General features: G+C 31.7%; 2 protein-coding genes and 1 pseudogene across 4 annotated transcripts; all 3 read left to right on the top strand.

Moving 5' to 3' along the window:
* Positions 1–2,803: 2,803 nt before the first annotated feature.
* LOC106293371 (protein BREVIS RADIX) lies at positions 2,804–9,126 on the top strand. 3 transcript variants are annotated; one of them, XM_013729048.1, is made up of 7 exons: positions 2,804–3,017; positions 3,572–3,684; positions 6,050–6,197; positions 6,637–7,028; positions 7,173–7,302; positions 7,380–7,693; positions 8,972–9,126. In XM_013729048.1, the coding sequence occupies exons 3-7, from the start codon at positions 6,084–6,086 to the stop codon at positions 9,048–9,050; spliced, it is 1,029 nt and encodes a 342-aa protein (XP_013584502.1). In that variant the 5' UTR covers positions 2,804–3,017; positions 3,572–3,684; positions 6,050–6,083; the 3' UTR covers positions 9,051–9,126. The 3 variants fall into 3 exon arrangements, with proteins under 3 accessions (XP_013584502.1, XP_013584503.1, XP_013584501.1); XM_013729049.1 differs by lacking the exons at positions 2,804–3,017; positions 3,572–3,684 and adding an exon at positions 5,882–5,954; XM_013729047.1 differs by lacking the exons at positions 2,804–3,017; positions 3,572–3,684 and adding an exon at positions 5,926–5,971.
* Positions 9,127–12,227: 3,101 nt separating this feature from the next.
* Positions 12,228–14,558, top strand: LOC106344955. Its single transcript, XM_013784240.1, has 10 exons — positions 12,228–12,302; positions 12,550–12,718; positions 12,824–12,920; positions 13,001–13,125; positions 13,204–13,288; positions 13,382–13,436; positions 13,606–13,790; positions 13,878–14,001; positions 14,077–14,292; positions 14,394–14,558. The coding sequence occupies exons 1-10, from the start codon at positions 12,228–12,230 to the stop codon at positions 14,556–14,558; spliced, it is 1,296 nt and encodes a 431-aa protein (XP_013639694.1).
* A 1,870-nt stretch (positions 14,559–16,428) lies between these two features.
* LOC106344954 lies at positions 16,429–21,165 on the top strand (annotated as a pseudogene).
* Positions 21,166–21,606: the final 441 nt, after the last annotated feature.

Below are 21,606 nucleotides of genomic sequence, written 5' to 3'. Positions count from 1 at the left end.
GAGAATCTGCACGAGAATTTCTTGTCTTCGGTATACGGCCGATACTGAAATTCAAGAAGCCAGCTCGTAGAAGTCGGAAGGAAACTAACTCGGAGTCAAAGGTCGGCCAGTCAGTAGGGTTAGCAATCATGTCCACCAGGTCGAAACAGTCTGTCTCGATATGAATCACAATGTACTGCAACTCTTGTAAACAGGACATCGCCCATATGAGTCCTTCCATCTCTGCATGTAAGGCTGATAGGCTTTTCCAGTGCAGTGCTTCGTATAAATTGATGCAATTCTTTTTACAAGATAAATTTTCAATATAAAACGATTGAGCCACTATTGATCATTGTGTTATCATACCTTAAGATACCACAAATATGTTTTTTCTTTTACTAAAACCACAAAACATATTTAGTTTTTTTTTTAAACTTTTACTTCCACAGTATTTTAATTTTTTTAATAATAGCGAAATCATGATTATTGTTTTGAACTAGACTCTTGAAGTTAGTTTTTTGTAAAAATATTTGAACATTTATTGTTTAAAATTACAATATGTTTTAAACGTAAAACTGCATGCAAATTTCTTCTTATTTTCATATAATATCGTCATATGTACTTCCTGGATAGTTATTTGGAGTTTTGTTGTCCCTCAGTTCGAAGCATTCTTTGCTTAAAGACAGGGTAGCCCCAGGAATATATAAAAGCTAAGTTCCCACCCCCAAGGCCCCCACGTTTTGGGTTAAAGAGATACATTTTATATTTGTCTGATTTTATTTCTTTTCAAGAAAGTATAGAATCGTCGAACATGTTGCACATAATCTTAGTGCTTAATTTTATGCAACCTCAGAGTTTTCAATGTTTTAGAGTAAACAAAAAAAACTGTTTGACACGCCTTTAGTACTGGATGTTTAAACAGAAAACAATTCCAATAGTTTGTATAGTGCTGCCGTGCTGGAGTAAATTCAAGTAAATGTTTATTGCATTTTGTCATTTAGTACAATATTTCTTTTAGCAAAAAACAAATTAAATATATGAAAAATATATACATCCGAAACTTAAAAATCCACTCTTGCACTAGTTTCATAACTTGGACTTCAAACTTGAATTCAAGTATTCCCGTTCTCATATTGTTTGTTTTAATTACTCGAAAATGAATAACTTACAAAATATGTATGAGGAAAATATTAAATAATACGGAGAAGACATATGTGTAATGTCCCTATTACTTAACCACGAATCAACGTTACAATATCATCAACCTATGTGACTTTGGAGACGGATCTTCTAATGCCTACGTTTATTTAGTAATTTTTATAATTAAAAGTGTGTGTTTTAGTTAACCATCTTTATCGGACTCGAGTAATTCGTTTCTACAATTGTGTTTTCTCAAAAGGAAAAGATCGATGAACAACAGGACTAAGTAAAGTCAAGCAGCTTGTTCATCATGCTTTTACATTTTTTTTATTGAATCTTACCTATGAGTTCGAACTTGGATGACAAGAACTATATACATATTATCATTTTGATTAAAACTTTCATTTTCATTTTGATTAGAACTATACACTGTGTCTGTGCTTTTTCATATATTTCAAAGACTCGGATCAGTTCAAGTTTATGATTCCTATGTTAATTGTTGTAATGTTTAGCGAAATTTGAAGACACATATCTTCATATAGTTTGTGCACAGAATGAACCATCACGACTGGCTACATTTTATCAACCCAGAACTGAACCCACGGGCCGGCTCTGCTTACATATGCAAGTAAAAACAAAATAGACAACAAATATTTGGTCGGAGAATGAGGAATGTGCAAGAGAAACGTACATGACAAACAAACATGTCACGTGTGAAGCAAATAGCATAGCTGTATGTATCCCATACTTCAAGTTCTATCCACCATGCAAACATTAATCTTTGATAATGACACTAGCTAAGAAAAACTTCAACTATACGCATTTACAATATAATACTTCCTCCGTTTCATAATAGATGATGTTTTGAAGAGTTATTGATGTTTCAAAATACATGATGTTTGATATTTTTTAATTAGTTTAAAGTTTATTGAAAACCGTGTGACCAATGATGTTTTATAATATTTTTTATGATTAGCTAGATTAGATTTATTTTATATTTTTAATCTTACTTAAAAAAATGTAAATATCTTAATTTTTGTGTCTTCGTTCAAAACATCAACTATTTTGAAACTATTTTGAAACAAACGGAGTACTATACTATACTTGCTTAATAATATATATATACGAACACTATAATCCCTGAGCTATTTCTAACTTGTATATTTCAAGTTTCAGCCATAAAATGATATGTTCTCTTCTCAGCCAATACTTTTTTCTTTACTCATGTAGTATTAGAAGGCCTAAACAATTTTTTTTTTTTATCACACATGATCATCACATCTGTAACAAGACAAAATGATGATACAAATGTTACATGTATATAATATTTTGTTTTTTTATAAAAAAAAAAGAGTAGTAATGTAATATATATTAAATTAAATTTAAAAACGAACCTACACAAAGCGAATAGTGATGCGACCGTTCGCTTGGCATGTCAAGTAAGTATATCGTAACCATAACCCGACCCGGTTTCATGAACGAGTGATAAATAGCCAAGTAATCAAGTTCCAGCACACGTAAGCCACTGTAAGACAACATGGGCCCTCGCTGCCGTCTCTTAACTCGACCAAGTGTCACCGCATACCAAAGAGCTCTCCGTTAAGAAAACCGACTGTGTTTTTCTTTTAAATAAATGAAGACTTAACGCCGTTAAAACCTTCACTTTCCTCCACGTATAAATACGTACACAGAGGAGCACTTGTCTGCTCTCTCTTTCTCTTCGACATACAAAACAAAATATCAGAGCTCCGTTTCAGTTCTCGGGTGACCCGATAACCCGAACTTGTCGTCCTGTTCTTGAAGAAAATTATCTGTTCGCATTGAGTTGTATTGCTTCGTGAGTGTGAAGATTTATATTGAGAATCTGATTCTGTTTCGCTACGAAGCAGACATTTCAGGTCAGTAGGGAGATTCGTTGCTTGTGTTTTCGTACTTTCGCTTCTGTAGAAACGATTGAGAAAGCAAACAGAGATTTATCACTCGTTTTTTTTTTCGATCGATCTTTTCAAACTATTTTTTCTCGGGAAAAGATTCACTTAGTTTTCTTTTTTCATTGCAAGGTGCCTTGAACTGTTACATTGTTGCACCTACTCTGTCATTTGATTGATTTGATTTTGACAGAATCGATTCGTCACTCGTCTCTATTATTTTTTGGGGGATTAAATAGCATAATAAGTTTCCAAAAGATATCTCTAGTGTCCGATTCCTAAATATTCAAACAGATTTTTCTTAAATCTTTCCAGGAAAATCTTACGTTTCTTGTTCGTTTCAAAAGCTTCCCTGTATTTATTGTTTCCTAACTTTTAGTTTAAAGAAAGAAAGAAGAAGAATACGCCAAGTTTTTCTCTCTTGCCATTAAAAAGCTAAAGTCACCATCATCAATTGGCTCGTCCTTTTACTCACATTTATTACGGTTGCTAATGTTGTGCAACCATTGATGGTCTATATGTAGGCTTAGACACAGAGCAAACCCCACTCGTGCCGGCTATCACAATAGAGTAAACCTTAAAGAGGAAATAAAAGCAGCAGCGCTCTCTAAGCAAACACGCAGATATCGAAACAAAGGTCAGTAAATCTACTAAAATCCATTCAAATCAAATCAAAAATTCAATGTCTATAATAATGGCTTTTTGTATCAGTTATTCTTGCCTTTGCTTTTCATAATAAAAAAACCCCATTCTTCGTAATTCGTGATCGTTTGTATTCTGAATACAGATTCATATATGTAGCTTTCATCTCTCGACACGCTTTAGATTGGTCCATCATCACACACAACCCTAAAATAGAAACCAAACTCTTTTTCTTTTTCCTTACACGTGACCGTCAAGATTCCATTCTATTGTTTAATACATTCAATATAATTCTTTTTCCAGTTATTCCATTAATGATCAGAACATATTATTTGATTCTTTGTTAAGTTAGTAGTAGTATTTTTTTATTTATTTTTTAATGAGTTATTCTTGGGTTCACCTCCTAGGGTGAACCTTTCACCAACCAATAGAAAATTGTCATTTTAAATCTAGTATCTTTTAATTAAGGAAACCAAATAACTTGCTAAATTATATTATCTTTTCAAAATAAAGTTTAAAAATAAATAAAAATAATATATAAAAAACGAATTAAAAAAAAATAATGTTGTCAACAAAACACTAACCCTAAACTCTAATACTAAACCCTAAACTCAAATCATAAACCTAAATCCTTGGGTAAACCCTAAATCCTTGGGTAAACCCCTAAACCCTTGGAAAAATACTAAACATGTTGTCAACAAAACACTAAACCCTAAACTCTAATCCTAAACCCTAAACCGTTGGAAAAACCTTAAACCCTTGGGTAAACCCTAAACCCTTAGGTAAACCCTAAACCCTTGGAAAAACACTAAACATTTGGATAAATTCTAAATTATAAATCTTAAACACTAAACTCTAAATCTTAAAAATAAATATTTTTTTTAAATAATCTTTTTTTAGAACTATTGTTATTTTTATTTATTTAATTTTTTATTTTTTATTTTAAAAACATAATATAATTTGGCAAGTTATTTTGTTTCCTTAATTAAAAGATACTAGATCTAAAATGACAACTTTCTATTGGTTGGTGGGGGTGAACCCAATAAAAATTCTTTTTTAATGTCAGGACTTTCGGCTACTGCAAAAAAAAAATGTTTTATTCTTTCATCTCCGTTTATATGTGTTAGTTGAGGGATGGGCTCTTTGCTGCAAACAAAAGCATTTATGTATACCATTTTTATACCTCACAAATACTCTTTAAAGTACAAAGAAGAAAATTTTGTCTCTATTATGGTTGCTTTTAAAATGGACTATTTTACTCGTAAATTAATTTAAAGTAAAGAGTTTTTTTTTTGTAACACAAGAAATTTCATTAGATGGTTTGGTTAAACCGGGTTCACTACCGAGCTTCTTAGAGCTTGTATAGCCGTAGACCTTGTTTACTTCAAATTTAAAGTAAAGAGTCTATTTTAAATCATTTTTCAGAACATACAAATTTTTTTTCCCTCACTGGGGTCCTATCCTCTAATCCCCAAGTTCTATTTCTTTCTTTTAAAAAAGAGAAGTGTAACTTGTAGTTTAAATATTTTTTTTTTTTTTTGAAAAATTGTAGTTTAAATATCTTTCAACACTTTTTGTCTCTATCAAAGATCATCGAATTAAATATAATGAACCTCCGTAAAAGATTATATTATTTTATTAATTTCAGTTAGTGTTCTTTGCTTCAGAGATTAAAAAAAAATCTCCGAGTTTACTGTTTTTTTTTTTCAGTTTCATGATATCTTTGGTATGAACAGAAATGGGTTTAGTTGTAAAAAAAAATAAAAAAATAAAAAAATAAAAAATGGGTTTAGTTCTTGAAATATTTAAGCTTTGCTTCTTATAAGTTAAATTATTTGATTCCAGTTAAGTGTGTAAATCTCCGAGGTTACTGTTTTTCCTCTTTATTATTTTTGGTATGAAATGGGTTGCTCTTTAAAATATTTAAGCTTTTGTTTGTAAGTTAAACTAAACCAAATCAAGTTTCTATTTCTTTTGAGTAGTTGTTTTCTAACCAGAAGAGAGATACGTCACAAATTTTATCCTTTTGTGCTGTGTTTGCGTTAGATAGAACGACAAATCGGCATCCGAATTCCTCTTCTATTCCAACTTGTAACTAATGTTTGTCTGTTACTACTATTGTAGGACCATTTCATCATTTCCTATTATTATTATTTTATATTTCAATAAATTAAATGTGTACTCTGATTACACAAGCTATATATACCGTGTTTGATTTCAGATTGTGGATCTCGTTATTGTTTAGTTGTCTCTACTTTGGGTTTTGTAATGATTTTGTTTTGGTTTGTATAGTATTATTCATTGAGGTTTCGTTGTGTGGTCTTTATTTTAAGTAGACTCTGTTTTATACGATTTTGTAGGGCTGAAAAGGCAAACAAAGAGAGAACACAAAAGATGTTTAGTTGCATAGCTTGTACGAAAGCAGACGGAGGTGAGGAAGTCGGTAATGGAGCACGTGGAGGCACCACTCCCAATACTAAAGAAGCCGTCAAAAGCCTAACCACACAGGTCTCATTTCTATCTATGAATATCTTCTTTCGTTGTTGATCCTTGTACTTGCTTGTTGGAATCTTTCACCAATCTCTTTTTAATAGATTATGTCAGTGTTTATTTATCCAAAAAAAAAGAAAGTCAAACAAGTACGGAAAATCCACATTGAAAGTTATATAATTTCTTGAGAGTATAGTGGCAGATTAATGCTTTGGTTAATATTTGCCAATGAAGTAGTTTTTTGAATATAATTTTAATCATGTTAGATCTCGTCGATGCTCTTTAAAGAATGATCATATTAATCTTCTTTTTACTTCTTTTGGCTAAATATATACTTCTCTTGGCGCATTTAGTCATGATTAAAAGCCTGAAACTACATATAATGGTAGTAAAACTGTTGTATTCAACATCATTGCGTTTTAAAATGTGTGTGTTTTGGGTAACTTGTGTTATGCAGATTAAAGATATGGCTATAAAATTCTCTGGTGCCTATAAACAATGCAAGCCATGCACTGGTTCCACTACGAGCCCCATGAAGAAAGGACACCGACCGTTCCCAGATTATGACAACGCTTCTGATGGTGTTCCGTACCCTTACATGGGTGGAAGTGCCGGCTCAACTCCTGCTTGGGACTTCACAAACTCCTCTCACCATCCAGCCAGACGATCAGAAGCAAAGTTCACTTCAGTCTATGGAAACGATCGGGAATCTATATCTGCTCAGTCTTGTGATGTGGTACTAGATGAGGAAGGGCCTAAAGAATGGATGGCTCAAGTAGAACCAGGTGTCCATATCACATTCGCATCGCTTCCCACCGGAGGAAATGATCTTAAGCGGATCCGCTTTAGGTAAATTGAACTACTCAGAACAACCTCTGTGTGTGATCTTTAAGTTTTTTATAGATCAGTAGGTGGCGACTAAAACAGAACCTGCATGTCCTGTTTTGTGTCTTGTTTTGAAAACTAACCATTACTTGTGTCTTGTTTTGAAAGCCGAGAGATTTTCGACAAGTGGCAAGCTCAACGGTGGTGGGGTGAGAACTATGAAAAAGTCGTTGAGCTTTACAATGTACAGAGATTTAACCGCCAAGCTCTTCAAACTCCTGCAAGATCCGAGGACCAGGTAAAAAACACATTCCGAAAGCTCTCTCCTCCAGACAAGAACCTTTACTGAATCGTGTCTTGTTTATTTTTTTTCAGTCACAGAGAGATTCAACTTACTCAAAGATGGAATCAGCGAGAGAGAGCAAAGACTGGACACCAAGACACAACTTCAGACCTCCAGGAGTTAATGTGCCGCATCATTTCTATGGTGGCTCTAGCAACTATGGTCACAATGGAGGACCTCTGATGGATGCATCACGAACCACCACTTCCTCGAGAGATGAGGCACCGTCCATGAGCAATGCTAGTGAAATGCAGGCTGAGTGGATTGAAGAGGATGAGCCAGGCGTTTACATTACTATCAGACAGTTAGCAGATGGGACTAGAGAGTTACGTCGTGTCAGATTCAGGTATAACAAACATCTAAGCTAAGCATTTAGGATCAATCGTTTAAACCCTCTGATTACCCTGGCTCATGGTTCAGGATCCCTGTTACCTTAAAGTATGAAACATTCACAAGATTTTCAGCAATTTGAATTGGTTATCTTATATATTAAAACATAAGTCACAACCTTGATTCATGTGTGATTTTTTTAAGAAATGGACTCTCACTAGAAATCAGTTATCATTCATTTATTACTAATAATATGGATTAATAATATATCATTCCTAATATAACATCGACTCCTAAAAATTCGGATTGGTTAACAAACTCACATTTATTCATGTGTGATATTTTTATTTGGATCATCATTTAAATTTTTTATTAAATGTATTTCCTTAATGCTAATATATAATCTTTTAACTACTTAAATCATACTATAATTTGATATCTTTTAATTTAAAATATAAATATAAATATATTTAATTTTCTTAACAAATGTGTTGAAAAACATTATAACAATATCTTAATTATCAAAAATTGTATATAAATATTTTCACTAATTTTGTAATTAGTAATGAAATTAATGTTATTATACAGTAATAGATATATATATATATATATATATATATATATACTCCGTTATTTTTTATAAAATGAAAAAAATTATATCAAATTTTCCTATTTTATAGTTATATTTATCATTTTAAAATAAAACATTGTATTTAACTAAATATGATAAAATTATTTTAAACTGATAAATTAATATATTTTATTTCACAAGCATTAAAAATTTATGCTAGAAATATAATATGTTGGTAGAACGAGTTAACATTAGTAAATTAGATAATTCATGTATAAAATTAACTTATTTTAAACTTATATATATATATATATAGTTATTATCTTAAATGAATAAACATAAAAAAATATTGATAAAAAAAATCTAGCGCTTTAAATTAATGATCAGGATCATAATAATTAAATAAAAAATAATTTTAAAATATATATAATATAAAAATAGCAAATATATGTGATGATTTGAAATAATCAATTAACTTATAGCCCGAAAACTATCAAATTGTTATATTTAAAATAATTATATATAAACGTTTAAATATAGAGACATGAAAATTAATACCCGCACGATTGTGCGGGTCCAAATCTAGTTTAGTACTTAAAATCCTTTGATTAGTTTGGTTTCCGGATTATAATATCGGTGACCAAAGAGATGTTGTAAGACATTTTGAATTTCATCATCATATTGATACCGTTACTAATGTTTGTTTTTTGGTTTAATCAACAGCCGGGAACGATTTGGGGAAGTGCATGCAAAGACGTGGTGGGAGCAGAACAGAGAGAGAATACAAACCCAATACCTCTAGTAACAGAGAAATATGAGGGTTTTCATAATCTTTAATTAAAAAATTAGTTAATCTCCAGCACACAACAATACAGCTATACACATTTTGGTTATCTTGTTTTATCTTGGCTTAATATCTATACATAAATCAATCATCATCGATCATTAAGCTAAATATATACATACAACCATCATAATCAGTTAAAACCTAACAGACAAAATTCTGAATCTATACTATATAATGGTTGAGGAGAGCGTCCACGTAAGATTTTAAACCACAATTATAATATGTCATAATATGTCAAATTATTCCAATTATTATTTTCAAAATGTCAAACATCAAAAATAATGTTTTTTCCTAAAATAAAATAGAATTTTATACAATATGGTAAATTAACAAAAAATCAATAAAGAGGAATCAACTTAATATCTCTATTATATTATTTGAGAAATCAGTTTCATACACGTCGCGCTCACGTTAGTTTTTATGATAGTTAATTACACACACCCTTAATGAATTAAAAATATAGCATATAATTATCATTATTAAAATTGATCTTCCTTTTTATTTGATAATTTATGTTAATTAGAAGTTTCTTTTTTATTTTTTTTCTTCCAAATAAAATATACAATTAAAAATATTTATAAAATTGAAAAGGAATTTAAAAGAAGAAAATATATTTATACATTAAGTTATTTCATAAAAAGGGAAAGTTAATCAGAATAATCTTCACATTAAGAAAAAAATAATATTTCCTTTAAAACATTATCTTAAACGACATAAATATATTTCTAAGTAATATGAATGTTTTCCTTAACAATATAACCATAATAACATTAGATAAGCAAATCTGAATTATTATGTTTAAGATTAAAGTAATTTTCAGTTTACCTTTTATAAATCTATGGTATAACATTACTTAGAGCTTACAAAATATTTTAATTATTATAAATATGAATTATGAGCTTTCAAAATTTTATCAGTCATTTTCTTTTATGCAACTTTCTACTGATCATCATTTCTATTTTTTAATATTGCTTTGAAAGTCAACTATAAGAGATTATTAGAATTATTATGAAAATATAATTATACATCTAAGATAAAAAAGTGAACTAATGCGATAAACAAAACCAATATGAATTGGTTTCATAAGAATAAAAATAAGTATATTTCAATTCAAAAAATATATGTCACTCAATATACCCACGAAATGAGTAAATGGACCAATCAAGCTTTTTTTAACAAAATCAAAAGGAAAATAAAAAATATTATTTTGTAGTAATGTTTTTTTTTATACAAATAAATTACAATATGTTACAAACCATACTAATAAATAAAAATATAATATAATATTAGCTAATGGTTACCATTTATTTATTTTGTAAATATATATGTATGAAATTTCAAAATATTATTTTATATTAATTTATGTAATTTTGAATCGATCAACACTTTAATTTATTTTTATGTTTGATTTTCGAAAAAATATATATATAAAAGTATACATAATTTAGCTAAATATATTTACATATATAGGAGAACAACCAGTCTAAATGTAAAATAATAAAATTAATCAAAAATTAATCAATTCAGAACAATAAAAAAATATTATGGTCGAATTTGGAAAAGTTAAAATATTTAATATACTAAAGTGAATATCAAGCCGACTAGATAGTACATATCCAACTTCACATGTCTAATCAAAATAATATAATATTATTAATATAAAGTATTCATATAAATTATAAATAGTTTAGAACTAAAATTAAATTATAAGTCAGTTATTATTATATATTTATTTTATAAATAATTTTATATTTACATCCGTGCATGAGCACATGAGAATCACCTAGTAATAGTCAACTTGATATAAATAAAGTGGTTTTTGAAAATAACATAAAAGTAACCAATATTTTTTAAAAGAGTAATAAACTTAAAAAAAAATTAAAGTTAAACAATTGAAATAACATATTACTTTAAAGTCCATACAAAATAAATTAAACTAACATAATAAAAACTTATTTAAAATGAATCAACAATTTGATATATACTACTTTTAGAAGTTTAACATACATTATTTGTTTTAAAAGAATACAAAACTTTTTGTATTTTGATTTAAATCACATATGATTTTAAAAGTTTATATATATATATATACTATATAAAAATTGAGGATATAAGCTATTAAAAATGTCTATGTAGAATATAACAATTCATAATCATAATTTTTTTTATTTTTAAAAATGTTAGTATTTCCAAAACATAATTTATTTTAGAAATAGAAATCAATATAAAATAAGGTAAGTTGCGAAATATAAAACCATTAATTAACTTGATATACAAACCAAACTATATTTTTGGAAACTAACACAAAGTAAAAATAAATAAAATCTATCTTATTAAAGTAGAAGTACCTTTTCATTTTGTTTGGCAACATGAATTGCAAAGTTAAAAAAAAATTTGTTTGGACACAAAGATAACATCTATCTTCCGCTTTTGTTTTATATAAAACTTAGGACAAATCGTTACTATAACTCTTCTGCGTCGTGGGCCTAAATAAAAAACATAAATCCATATCGAATGTGCCTTTGATTTAGTTATATCTTAAGACATTTTTTGGGTTTATCAAATGTCGTAACTGGATAATATTCTCACCTAAAAATACGCCAACTGATAAAGCCTCAACTTACGGTGCAAGTTAAATATCTCCATCGTATATAGCCATAACTGGTTATGTTTTCTTCGAGATAACTCCAAATTTAAACCTTTGATTTTTTGCTTTTTAACACGTAAATATTGTGGAGGTTCATAACTACATTTCCTTCTTTTTTCCTAATTTACTATTCTAAAATATTTGCGAGATATTTACCTTCTTATGTAGCAAGTAACTAATTTACCTAATTTTCCTATACTTTAGATTTATTTTCTCTGGGAGATATCTCCTCATTCAAACTGAGATCACAAACGTACTAACCACGAAAGTATCTACATTTCCATATCTCCAATTTTGCGTATAATAGATAGATATTCCCATTTAATAATTGCTACAAATCTAGCAATATCTACATATTTACCTCATCGGCGTATAATACATAGATATTCTTTTCTATAATAACCATCGGCGCCTTATATATAGAGAGCACTTCCTACACTTATTTTCTACACAATCATTCTTCAAAGTTCACACAAAAAAAAACGATGGCTAACAATCAAGCTTCTGTTTTGGTTAACAAAGTGAAGCCGCACAAGGATTCTTGGAAAGTGCACGTCAAGGTACTCCATTCATGGACTCAAAACACAACTTATGGAGGGGAAACTCTAGAATGTGTTCTTGCTGATCAAACAGTGAGGCAAAATTGTTTAGAAATTTACTACATCTGTTTTATGCGTACAATATTGATCTTTGCTATTGTTGTTTTTTTAGGGCGGAAAAATTCACGCAAGTTGCAAAAGAACTCAGATGTTTCGTCTTCAACGAAGTCTCCCGCCTGGTGAATGGAGATTCATTGAAAACTTCTAGGTTTCAGCTTCTGGTGGTAAATATCGCCCGACTCCGCTATCTTACAAAATAACTTTCACGAGTGACACACTCATAGGGAGGTCAGTGTTTGAGGATGATGATCCTTATCTTAATTTTGTGAGTTATGAAGATATTGGTGGGCAAGGTTCAGATGCAAATGTCCTCATCGGTATGATCGTTACTTTGTGTTTTATTGTATATATTACTCTAATAAATCAATAATTTTGCACCTTGCGGATTTGGGTTATATGAAATATATGTCGTTTTTACTCAGATATCATTGGTGAAGTTTTCAATCTTGACGGAATACAAATCGTGCAAGTTCATGGGAAAGACCGAAAGAGAGTTCACTTTCGTTTACGTGACACCAAGTAAGCTTCAGACAATTTGTTGAACTTAATAAAGATTTGTGTAGAAAACATGTGGTGATATTAGTCTGACTTTTATGCAGTGGTCATGATGTGAGGTGTTGCTTGTGGGGGAAATATGCAGAACAATTTGAACCCTTTATTGAAGATAACAATGTTGAAACCCTACTCTGCTTGATTAGGTTTGCTAAAATCAGCTTCTACCAAGGTATATACATCCTCAAATTTAATAATATCTTCAGATAAAATCATATTTTACATTAAAATATATGTGAATTTTTTGTAGGTGATATACAAATCACAAATGCATTTGATGCTTCACTTGTAATCCTCAACCCAACCATGAAAGAAGCCATCGAGTTTAGAGAAAAGTAAGTGAGCCATGACTGATAGTATTGGTTATTTAAGAAAATCGAATTGATGTCCAGTTTTTAATTAGAAATTTTTATTTTGGCGATTTACAGACTGTTGCAAGTGAATCGTCCTCTTGCTATTATGGGTACAAAGAGTGACAATCAAGTGATTAGGCGCCAAAAAACTGATTGGGACGATGGCGCCAAAAAACTGATTGGGACGATGTTCAATTCAGATCCATTGCTGAGATATTGGTGGGAATTGAGGTTGTATTAGCATTTTATATATCTCACTAACAAGCATTGTATTGATATTTTTTTTCTGTGTATTGCAGGTTCAGAGTTGCAAAATAATATGTTCAATTGAATCTGTCGATACAGATTGGGGTTGGTTCTACTTTGGATGTTGTGGCTGCAATAAACGTGTCTCTAGGATTCGTAGGAATGAGTTGGCTCAAAACGAGAAACCATTATGGTATTGCGAGAAATGTCACTCAAATGTCACAAAGGTTGAACCGAAGTAAGTGCCTCTTTTTATGTTATTTTTTGTATTCCTATGAATTGGAATTATAATTGTTTTCACTAATGGGTTTGTGAATATAAATAGGTACAAGCTGCATTTGAATGTGAAAGATGACAGTGGTTCATGCAAATTGATGATGCTTGACACTATAACCAGTGCCATTGTTGGTTGTGAGGCTGTTCAAATTTGGGATGGTTCATATGATGAGGCAAGTATATTTTATAGAAAAAATATAAATTCATCTGTATAAATTTTAATAGTATTACTATGATTTTATTTGTAGATTGAAGATCCTGAAGTAATCCCCATGCCCCTCGAGAGTTTAGTTGGAAAGTCTTTTTCTTTTGGTATTTCAATAACCTCTGGAAATCTAGATAATGGATCCAACACTTTCTATGTTTCTGAAGTATCGACTGGTAATGATCTTCCTAAACTCGAGACTCAATCTGAACCTGTTTCGGCTTTAGACACTAATTCAAGCACTCTGCCCAGTGGAGAGGTTTGTTATTCAGTCTTCGTTGGATCCATTTCAGATGATTTTTTATAAGATTGTTTATATACTTATCTCAGATCTTTTGTGTTTGTATTTATTATTCGAAGGTTCTGATGCTCAAGCCAAATTCTGCGAGTTCATCTGAAGGATTTACAACACCAACTGTCAAGCGTAAGGAAGAAGATGCTGAGCTGAAAGACATTACCTCTACCTCTAAGAAGTTGTGCACGAAGCCAGTGAAGTTGGAGAAGACTAAGGATGACACTAAGTGATTGACAGATTAGTTGCTTGCTGAAGTGGTTTTTGCGTCTCTGTTTTTTTTTTCATGGTTTATTTCTTTTAATTTTAAATTCTTATGCTTTTTTTTTTTACTTAAGAGCGTTTTGAACTCTAATAATATGATTCATGTGTTTTTTTATATATGTGGCTTTCCGTTATCCATATTTAAGTATTTCATTATTAGCTGTTCTATTTTATTTCTTGGGGTGATCGATAGATCCTAAATCATCATAATCATAAACTATCATATGAAACTGATCCAAAACCTATAATTCCACGTCCTATTATACCATACAACTTAGCATTCTGTTTAGGAAAAACTCTACAACTTACATGAGTTCTGTGTATGTTCATAAGTGGAAGTTGGAAGATTACTCTGATTTCCCGAGATTCTCTGATTGACCTAAAATAATAGGACCTTATGGTTAGTAAAATAATACAGTTAGAAAGTCAAAATTCTTATACAAATTCGTAGAGAAAATCAAAATTCCCTATAAAAAGTTACAAAATCATTATATCTCTTCGCTGATTAAACCAGAATATCACAAAAAATGTTATACAGTTTATAAGATCCTCAAGTAATCCTCAAAATCTAATACAGTCTACATCTTACCAATATTGATTGTCAATTTGAATTATTTAAGCACAATATCCAAAAAAATCCGTTTGCAAATATCCTAATACAGTTTACATCTTACCAAGACGTTTGCATTTTATATCTTACCAATATCGATTGCACTTTTTATTTTGAAAATATTTTGTTTCTATTTAAATTTTAAAAGGAACTAAACTCCTAAAATTATTAAGTGCGAATTTAAGAATATTTGGCAAATACCAAAACAAAAAAAAAACGAGTTCTAGCAGTCAACCACCAGTACATGAATTTTCAAGGAGCTTTGACAAACTTTCTACACCAGAACCGAGTCAAGTTCTATTAGTATCGCAGCCGGAAAATAACCTAAGTTTCTCATTCCAAGCATCTATGAAACGAAAACGTGATCTTGACAAAGGTGTCTCTAATAAAGAGAATCGGTCTCTTCAAGATTTCAATAGGAATTATCACAAATAGAAATTACGAAAATACATGTCAAGAGGCCGATTCTCTTTACGAAAATACAAACCTAATTAATGAGAAATTACGAAAATACATGTCAAGGTGTCTCTAATAAAGAGAATCGGCCTCTTCATCCATACGACAAACCTAATTATGTTCTTTTTCTTTCCATCGCTAGCAAGAGATAGAATCAATGTAGAAGACCATGATTATCATGTTAAAATCTCAAAGAAACGAAGAAAGAACCCTCCAACAGTATTAAAAGACATTACCAATATATCAAAGACCTTAGGAAATGACAAGGGAAATATAAAATCAAACAGAGGAGATGATACATGTGAAGATCATGACAGTGATGATGACGATGCAGAGAGCGACTGCAATATCGATTTTAGAGGTGGCCTAAATTACTAAATTTCTTTTGTATTACTTTTGGCTTACACACATATTTTTGATCTTTAAATAATATCCAGGAGTAATTGAGGAAATTGATGATTCTCTAGAGTTTGACTGTAGTTCCCAAGAGAGTTCAGACACAGAAAGTGAGGATACCCACTTTGATGATTCTGTTGAGCCGGAAACATGTTCTCCTTACACTGAATTTCATAAAGATTCATTCATTGATTCGAGGACAAGTACACGTGCAACAAAGCGTTATAAAACAAAAACTTGTCGAAAGGATGATGGTAAGAATTGAGTTTATGTTAACATTAGAATGTATTTCATTGCCATTTGTCAATTTGACCTCTTAGAATCATTTTACTTTTTAAGATATTTTTTTTCAAATATACAGATTACGTGGTGCTATTATGTGGTATGGCGAAAGGATAAACAAGCGTAAAAATAGTAAAAATCCTTCTTTTTCACTCTGTTGTGGTCAAGATCAAGTAGTTTTGCCTCTATTAATCCACGAACAGAACTTAAAAGATTGATTGAAGGAGATGATCCAAGATGCAAGCATTTTCAGAAAAATATCAGAGCCTATAACATGGTCTTCTCATTTACTTCGCTTGGTAGGAAAGTAGAAAGATCTCTAAGAAAAGGTGTTGGGCCAGAGATGTTTCAAATGCAAGGAGAAAATTACTATCTTTTGGATAGTTTAAAACCACCAGATGGTAAAGATGCCAAATTTGGACAGATGTACATCTGTGATACTGAAAATGAAGCTGAGAACAGAGCCAATTGCTTAAGGTATAATTTCTCCTTTAAAACATATTTCTCTTTGCATTGAACTTCTATAATTTCTACCATGTCATGATCGATATGGTATCACAAAAATTTTAACCTAATAATTAGCGTTTGAACTGCTGCCAAGGTAAAAGGAGTTTTAAAGGCAAGCAAAAGGACAACTTGAGGAAAGAAATTATTGAAGTTTTGATGAAAATCTTAGATGAAGTGAATCCATATGTTAAGAACTTCAGATCAGCAGGAGAACGATTTAATACTAATCCTCAAGAAGCTTTTCATATGAGGATCATAAGTGATCGTCTAAAGGATGGCCGAACATACAACACACCAACAACATCAGAAGTTGCAGCTTTGATTCCTAGAGATTTTAATCTTGATATGGATAAAAGGGATATAGTGCTTCAGAAACATTCTGGAAAATTAATGAGGATTAATGAGATACATCCCTCATATCTAGCACTGCAGTATCCTCTATTATTTACATATGGAGAAGATGGATTTAGGCTTGGTATTCAGAAAGGAGTAACAGAAGCTACTAAGAAGCTGAAGAAGCAGACAATTAGTATGAGGCAATATTATGCTTTTCGTCTTCATGAGCGTAGGAATGAGTCGCACACTCTTTTATATGCTAGGCGTCTGTTTCAGCAATTTGTTGTGGATGCCTTCACAACTATTGAGTCTAACCGTCTACGATATCTCAACTTTAATCAGTCAACTTTGCGATCTGATAGTTATGACTCTATCAAACAGTCAGAGACTGCAGGAAAAATCGATATGCATGACCAAGGAACTGAGTTTGTGTTGCCAGCTTCTTTCACTGGTGGTCCAAGATATATGAAGAACAATTATTTGGATGCTATGACCATTTGTAAGCATTTTGGATTTCCGAATCTGTTCATCACTTACACATGCAATCCTAAATGGCCAGAGATCACCAGATTTCTAGGGAAAAGAAAATTGAAGGTAGAGGATAGATCAGAAATTTTTTCTAGGATCTTCAAAATGAAACTTCAATCACTCACGGATGATTTAACAAAGAAGCACATTCTTGGGAAGACTGTTTCATGTAAGTAGATATTTTTTATTTCTTTAATTTCAGCATTAGTGTTCGATTTTTTCCTCTTAATTGGTTACATACACTAACTGATCTTCTAAACCTAATTTTACAGCCATGTACACTATTGAGTTTCAGAAACGTGGTTTGCCGCACGCACATATTTTGCTATTCATGCATCTAGAATTCAAGTTTCCCACCACAGATGACATTGATAAAATAATTTGTGCGGAAATCCCTAATAAAGACGAAGAGCCAGAGCTATATGATGTGATTAAAGATATGATGATGCATGGTCCTTGTGGAGCTGCTAATATGAATTCACCATGCATGGAGAATGGACAATGTACAAAGTTATATCCCAAACCATATGCTGCAAAAACTAGAGTTAATAGAGAAGGATTTCCCGTTTACAGAAGGCGCGAGGAGTCTGGAAGATTTGTGCTAAAGAATGGGATGAAATGTGACAATCGATGGGTAATTCCTTACAATAAGAAACTATCTCTTCGTTACCGAGCTCATATCAATGTTGAATGGTGAAACCAAGCTGGTTCTATTAAGTACTTATTTAAGTACATTAATAAAGGACATGACCGTGTGACAGTCGCTGTGGAACCACCTGACCATGTAGTTATGAACCAGCTTGAAACCGCAGGAGAAAATGTAGAAAAGAAAAATGAATTCAAAGATTTCTTCGACTGCAGGTAATGGACATTGCTATATTTATACATATCACAAATTCGTTTATAACTCATTGCTGGTGAAATATTTAGTTATTTTAAAACAAATCATTTTTTGGTAGATATGTTTCGGTATGTGAAGCTGGTTGGAGAATTTTTCAGTTTCCAATTCACTTTCGATCTACAGCAGTTGAGAAGCTTATTTTTCATCTACCTGGAAAGCAACATGTTATTTTCAGAGGGAAAGATAAGATGGAAGCTGTTGTCAATAGGAAGCGCATTGAGAATACTATGTTCTTAGCATGGTTTGAGCTGTGTAAAATTGATGCGTTTGCTAGAAATCTCCTCTATGCCCAAATTCCCAACTTTTATACTTACCAAAAGAAGCTAAAGAAGTTTACTAGGCGGAAAAGAGGATTTAGCATTGGCATGATAAATTATGCTCCCAGTAAGCAGGAAGATGCTTATTATTTGCGTGTGTTGTTGAATGTTGTTAGAGGGCCTACTAGTTATGAAGACATTAAAACCTTCAATGGTGTTATATATCCTGAATACAAAGATGCATGTTTTGCTCGTGGGTTATTAGATGAGGATCAAGAGTACATTGACGATATAGTGAGGAGAAGTTTTGAGAGCTTTGGATGTGATCTGCGACATGTGTTTGTTATGATGCTGAATAATAATACCTTATCTATGCCATAAACAGTATGGGAAAATACTTGGCAGATTTTGTCTGAAGATATTGAGCATAATCGGCAGATTTATTTCAACAGACCAGGTTAGAATTATGTATTTTTGTGTTGTGCTAATTTCAGAATCTGTTCAAACGAACTTGGACCTAATTTTTGATTACAAACTGTGCTAATTTAGGTTTTTGATCTTTTTTGTAGAACTTTTGTTAAGTGATGAGGAGAAAAAGAAGTTTGCTTTACAAGAAATTGAGAAGCATCTGAGGCGAAATGGAACTTCTCTTGCAAACTTTACTTCTATGCCACAACTTCCTCCTACAGACGATACTGATTCAAATGTTCTGATATTAGATGAGCGGAGTTATGATCGTCAAGCACTGGTAGAAACTCTTGATAGAGGCGTTCAGAAGATGACAGATGAACAGAGGAAATTTTTTGATGAAATTCTGGATGCCGTGAATGAAGAAAGAGGTGGAATGTTTTTTGTTTACGGATTTGGTGGTACTGGGAAAACTTTCATGCAGCTATTCGTTCTAAAGGAGATATTGTTCTTAATGTTGCATCAAGTGGAATCGCCTCTTTGTTGTTACAAGGCGGAATGAATGCTCATTCAAGATTTGACATACCACTTAGCCCTGATGAGTTTTCTTCGTGTACTATGACTCCTGGATCAGATCAAGCTAATTTAGTAAAAGAAGCATCACTCATTATATGGGATGAGGCCCCTATGATGAGTAAGCATTGTTTTGAAGCTCTAGATAGGAGCATGTCTGATATTATGGGGAAGCATAGAACTAAACCTTTTGGTGGGAAGGTTGTAGTGTTTGGAGGTGATTTTCGACAGGTTCTACCTGTAATACATGGAGCTGGAAGAGCTGAAATTGTTTTGGCTGCAGTGAACTCTTCTTATCTTTGGGAGCACTGTAAAGTCTTCAAACTCACAAAGAACATGCAATTATTGTCTGGTGATTTGACACCAGAAAATGCACAAGAACTTAAGGAATTCTCTGAGTGGATCTTAACGGTTGGAGAAGGTAAAATTGCAGAGCCTAACGATGGCGAAGCTGAGATCGATATTCCTGAAGAGTTTTTGATTATGGATTCGGATGATCCTATAGAAGCCATTAGCAAAGCTGTGTATAGGGATAATGCTTCGTTACAAGAAAACAAAGAACCTAAATTTTTCGAAGAGAGAGCTATTCTATGTCCTACTAATTAAGATGTCAACATGATAAATGAATACATGTTAGATAAGCTTGATGGTAAGATTCCGTTTTTACTCCTTAACTAAAGAAAATCTATTTTTCTTTTTTAGGAATTTTGTGCTGATTAAAAATTATCATTCCAGGTGAGGAAAAGATCTACATCAGCGCACGTAGTATTGACTCAATAGATAAAATTTCAATTAGTGATGAAGCTCTTGGTCCTGATTTCCTAAACACTATTAAGGTGTCTGGATTACCAAACCACAGTCTTAGACTCAAGGTTGGTTGTCCTGTTATGGTTCTAAGGAATATTGCTCCTACATAAGGATTAATGAATGGAACGAGGCTGCAGATCACTCAGCTAATGGATTTTATGGTTGAGGCTAGAACCATCACTGGAGAAAGAGTTGGAGAGATAGTATATATTCCGAGATTGTTGATAACACCATCAGATACTAGATTTCCTTTTAAAATGCGCAGACGGCAATTACCTTTAGCTGTGTCTTTTGCTATAACTATAAACAAAAGCTAAGGACAATCATTATCAGAAGTTGGGCTCTTTCTGCCAGGACCGGCATTTTCACATGGACAGCTATACGTGGCAATTTCTAGAGTGACGTCAAAGAAAGGTTTGAAAATATTGATTCTGGACAAAGATGGCAAGCCTCAGAAAAAAACCATGAATGTTGTTTTTAAAGAGATTTTCAACAATCTTGAACAAAGGGAGTGATGAGGTATGTCTTTTGAATATTAACTTTCTCTGAACTATTTTATTTGTAACAATTTTACCGTGGATGCAACTATAGTTTGTATTAGCTTATATTCCTCAAATGGATGTTGCTGTAGTCTAATAAAATATTTGCTCATTGCAGATTTTATCGCAGCAAGGATAAGGGTTCTACTTTCAGAAGTTATCTAGACTGAAATCATTTTCTGTTTTTAGGCACATTGCAATTTATTGCCGAACAACTTCATTCCTATAATAATGCATGTCATTCTATTCAATAAATTTAGTTTTTTTCAATTGCAATCACAAGTATTCAAGGTTGCGAGAGAACTGCATAGAAAGGACTATTGCAATCACAAGTATTCAACGAGACTTATACTAGAAGCAGCCATAACCTAAACACTATTGATATAGCAGAGTTTAAGCTCAACTCTAATTTGATAG

The sequence above is a fragment of the Brassica oleracea genome, chromosome C5 (assembly GCF_000695525.1).
Source record: "Brassica oleracea var. oleracea cultivar TO1000 chromosome C5, BOL, whole genome shotgun sequence".
NCBI classification, from domain to species: Eukaryota; Viridiplantae; Streptophyta; class Magnoliopsida; order Brassicales; family Brassicaceae; genus Brassica; species Brassica oleracea.
The sequence above is the reverse complement of the archived record's forward strand: the minus strand, read 5'-3'. Positions and strand labels throughout refer to the sequence as shown.

Bases quoted from the DNA above. Each gene is read 5' to 3' on its own strand.
- LOC106293371 (XM_013729047.1), top strand. The intron at 7,029-7,172 runs GTAAATTGAACT...TTGTTTTGAAAG, and splicing joins CTTAAGCGGATCCGCTTTAG to CCGAGAGATTTTCGACAAGT. The intron at 7,694-8,971 runs GTATAACAAACA...TTTAATCAACAG, and splicing joins TTACGTCGTGTCAGATTCAG to CCGGGAACGATTTGGGGAAG.
- LOC106344955 (XM_013784240.1), top strand. From the start codon at position 12,228: ATGGCTAACAATCAAGCTTCTGTTTTGGTTAACAAAGTGAAGCCGCAC. The intron at 12,303-12,549 runs GTACTCCATTCA...GAAAACTTCTAG, and splicing joins CTTGGAAAGTGCACGTCAAG to GTTTCAGCTTCTGGTGGTAA. The intron at 13,791-13,877 runs GTAAGTGCCTCT...GAATATAAATAG, and splicing joins GTCACAAAGGTTGAACCGAA to GTACAAGCTGCATTTGAATG.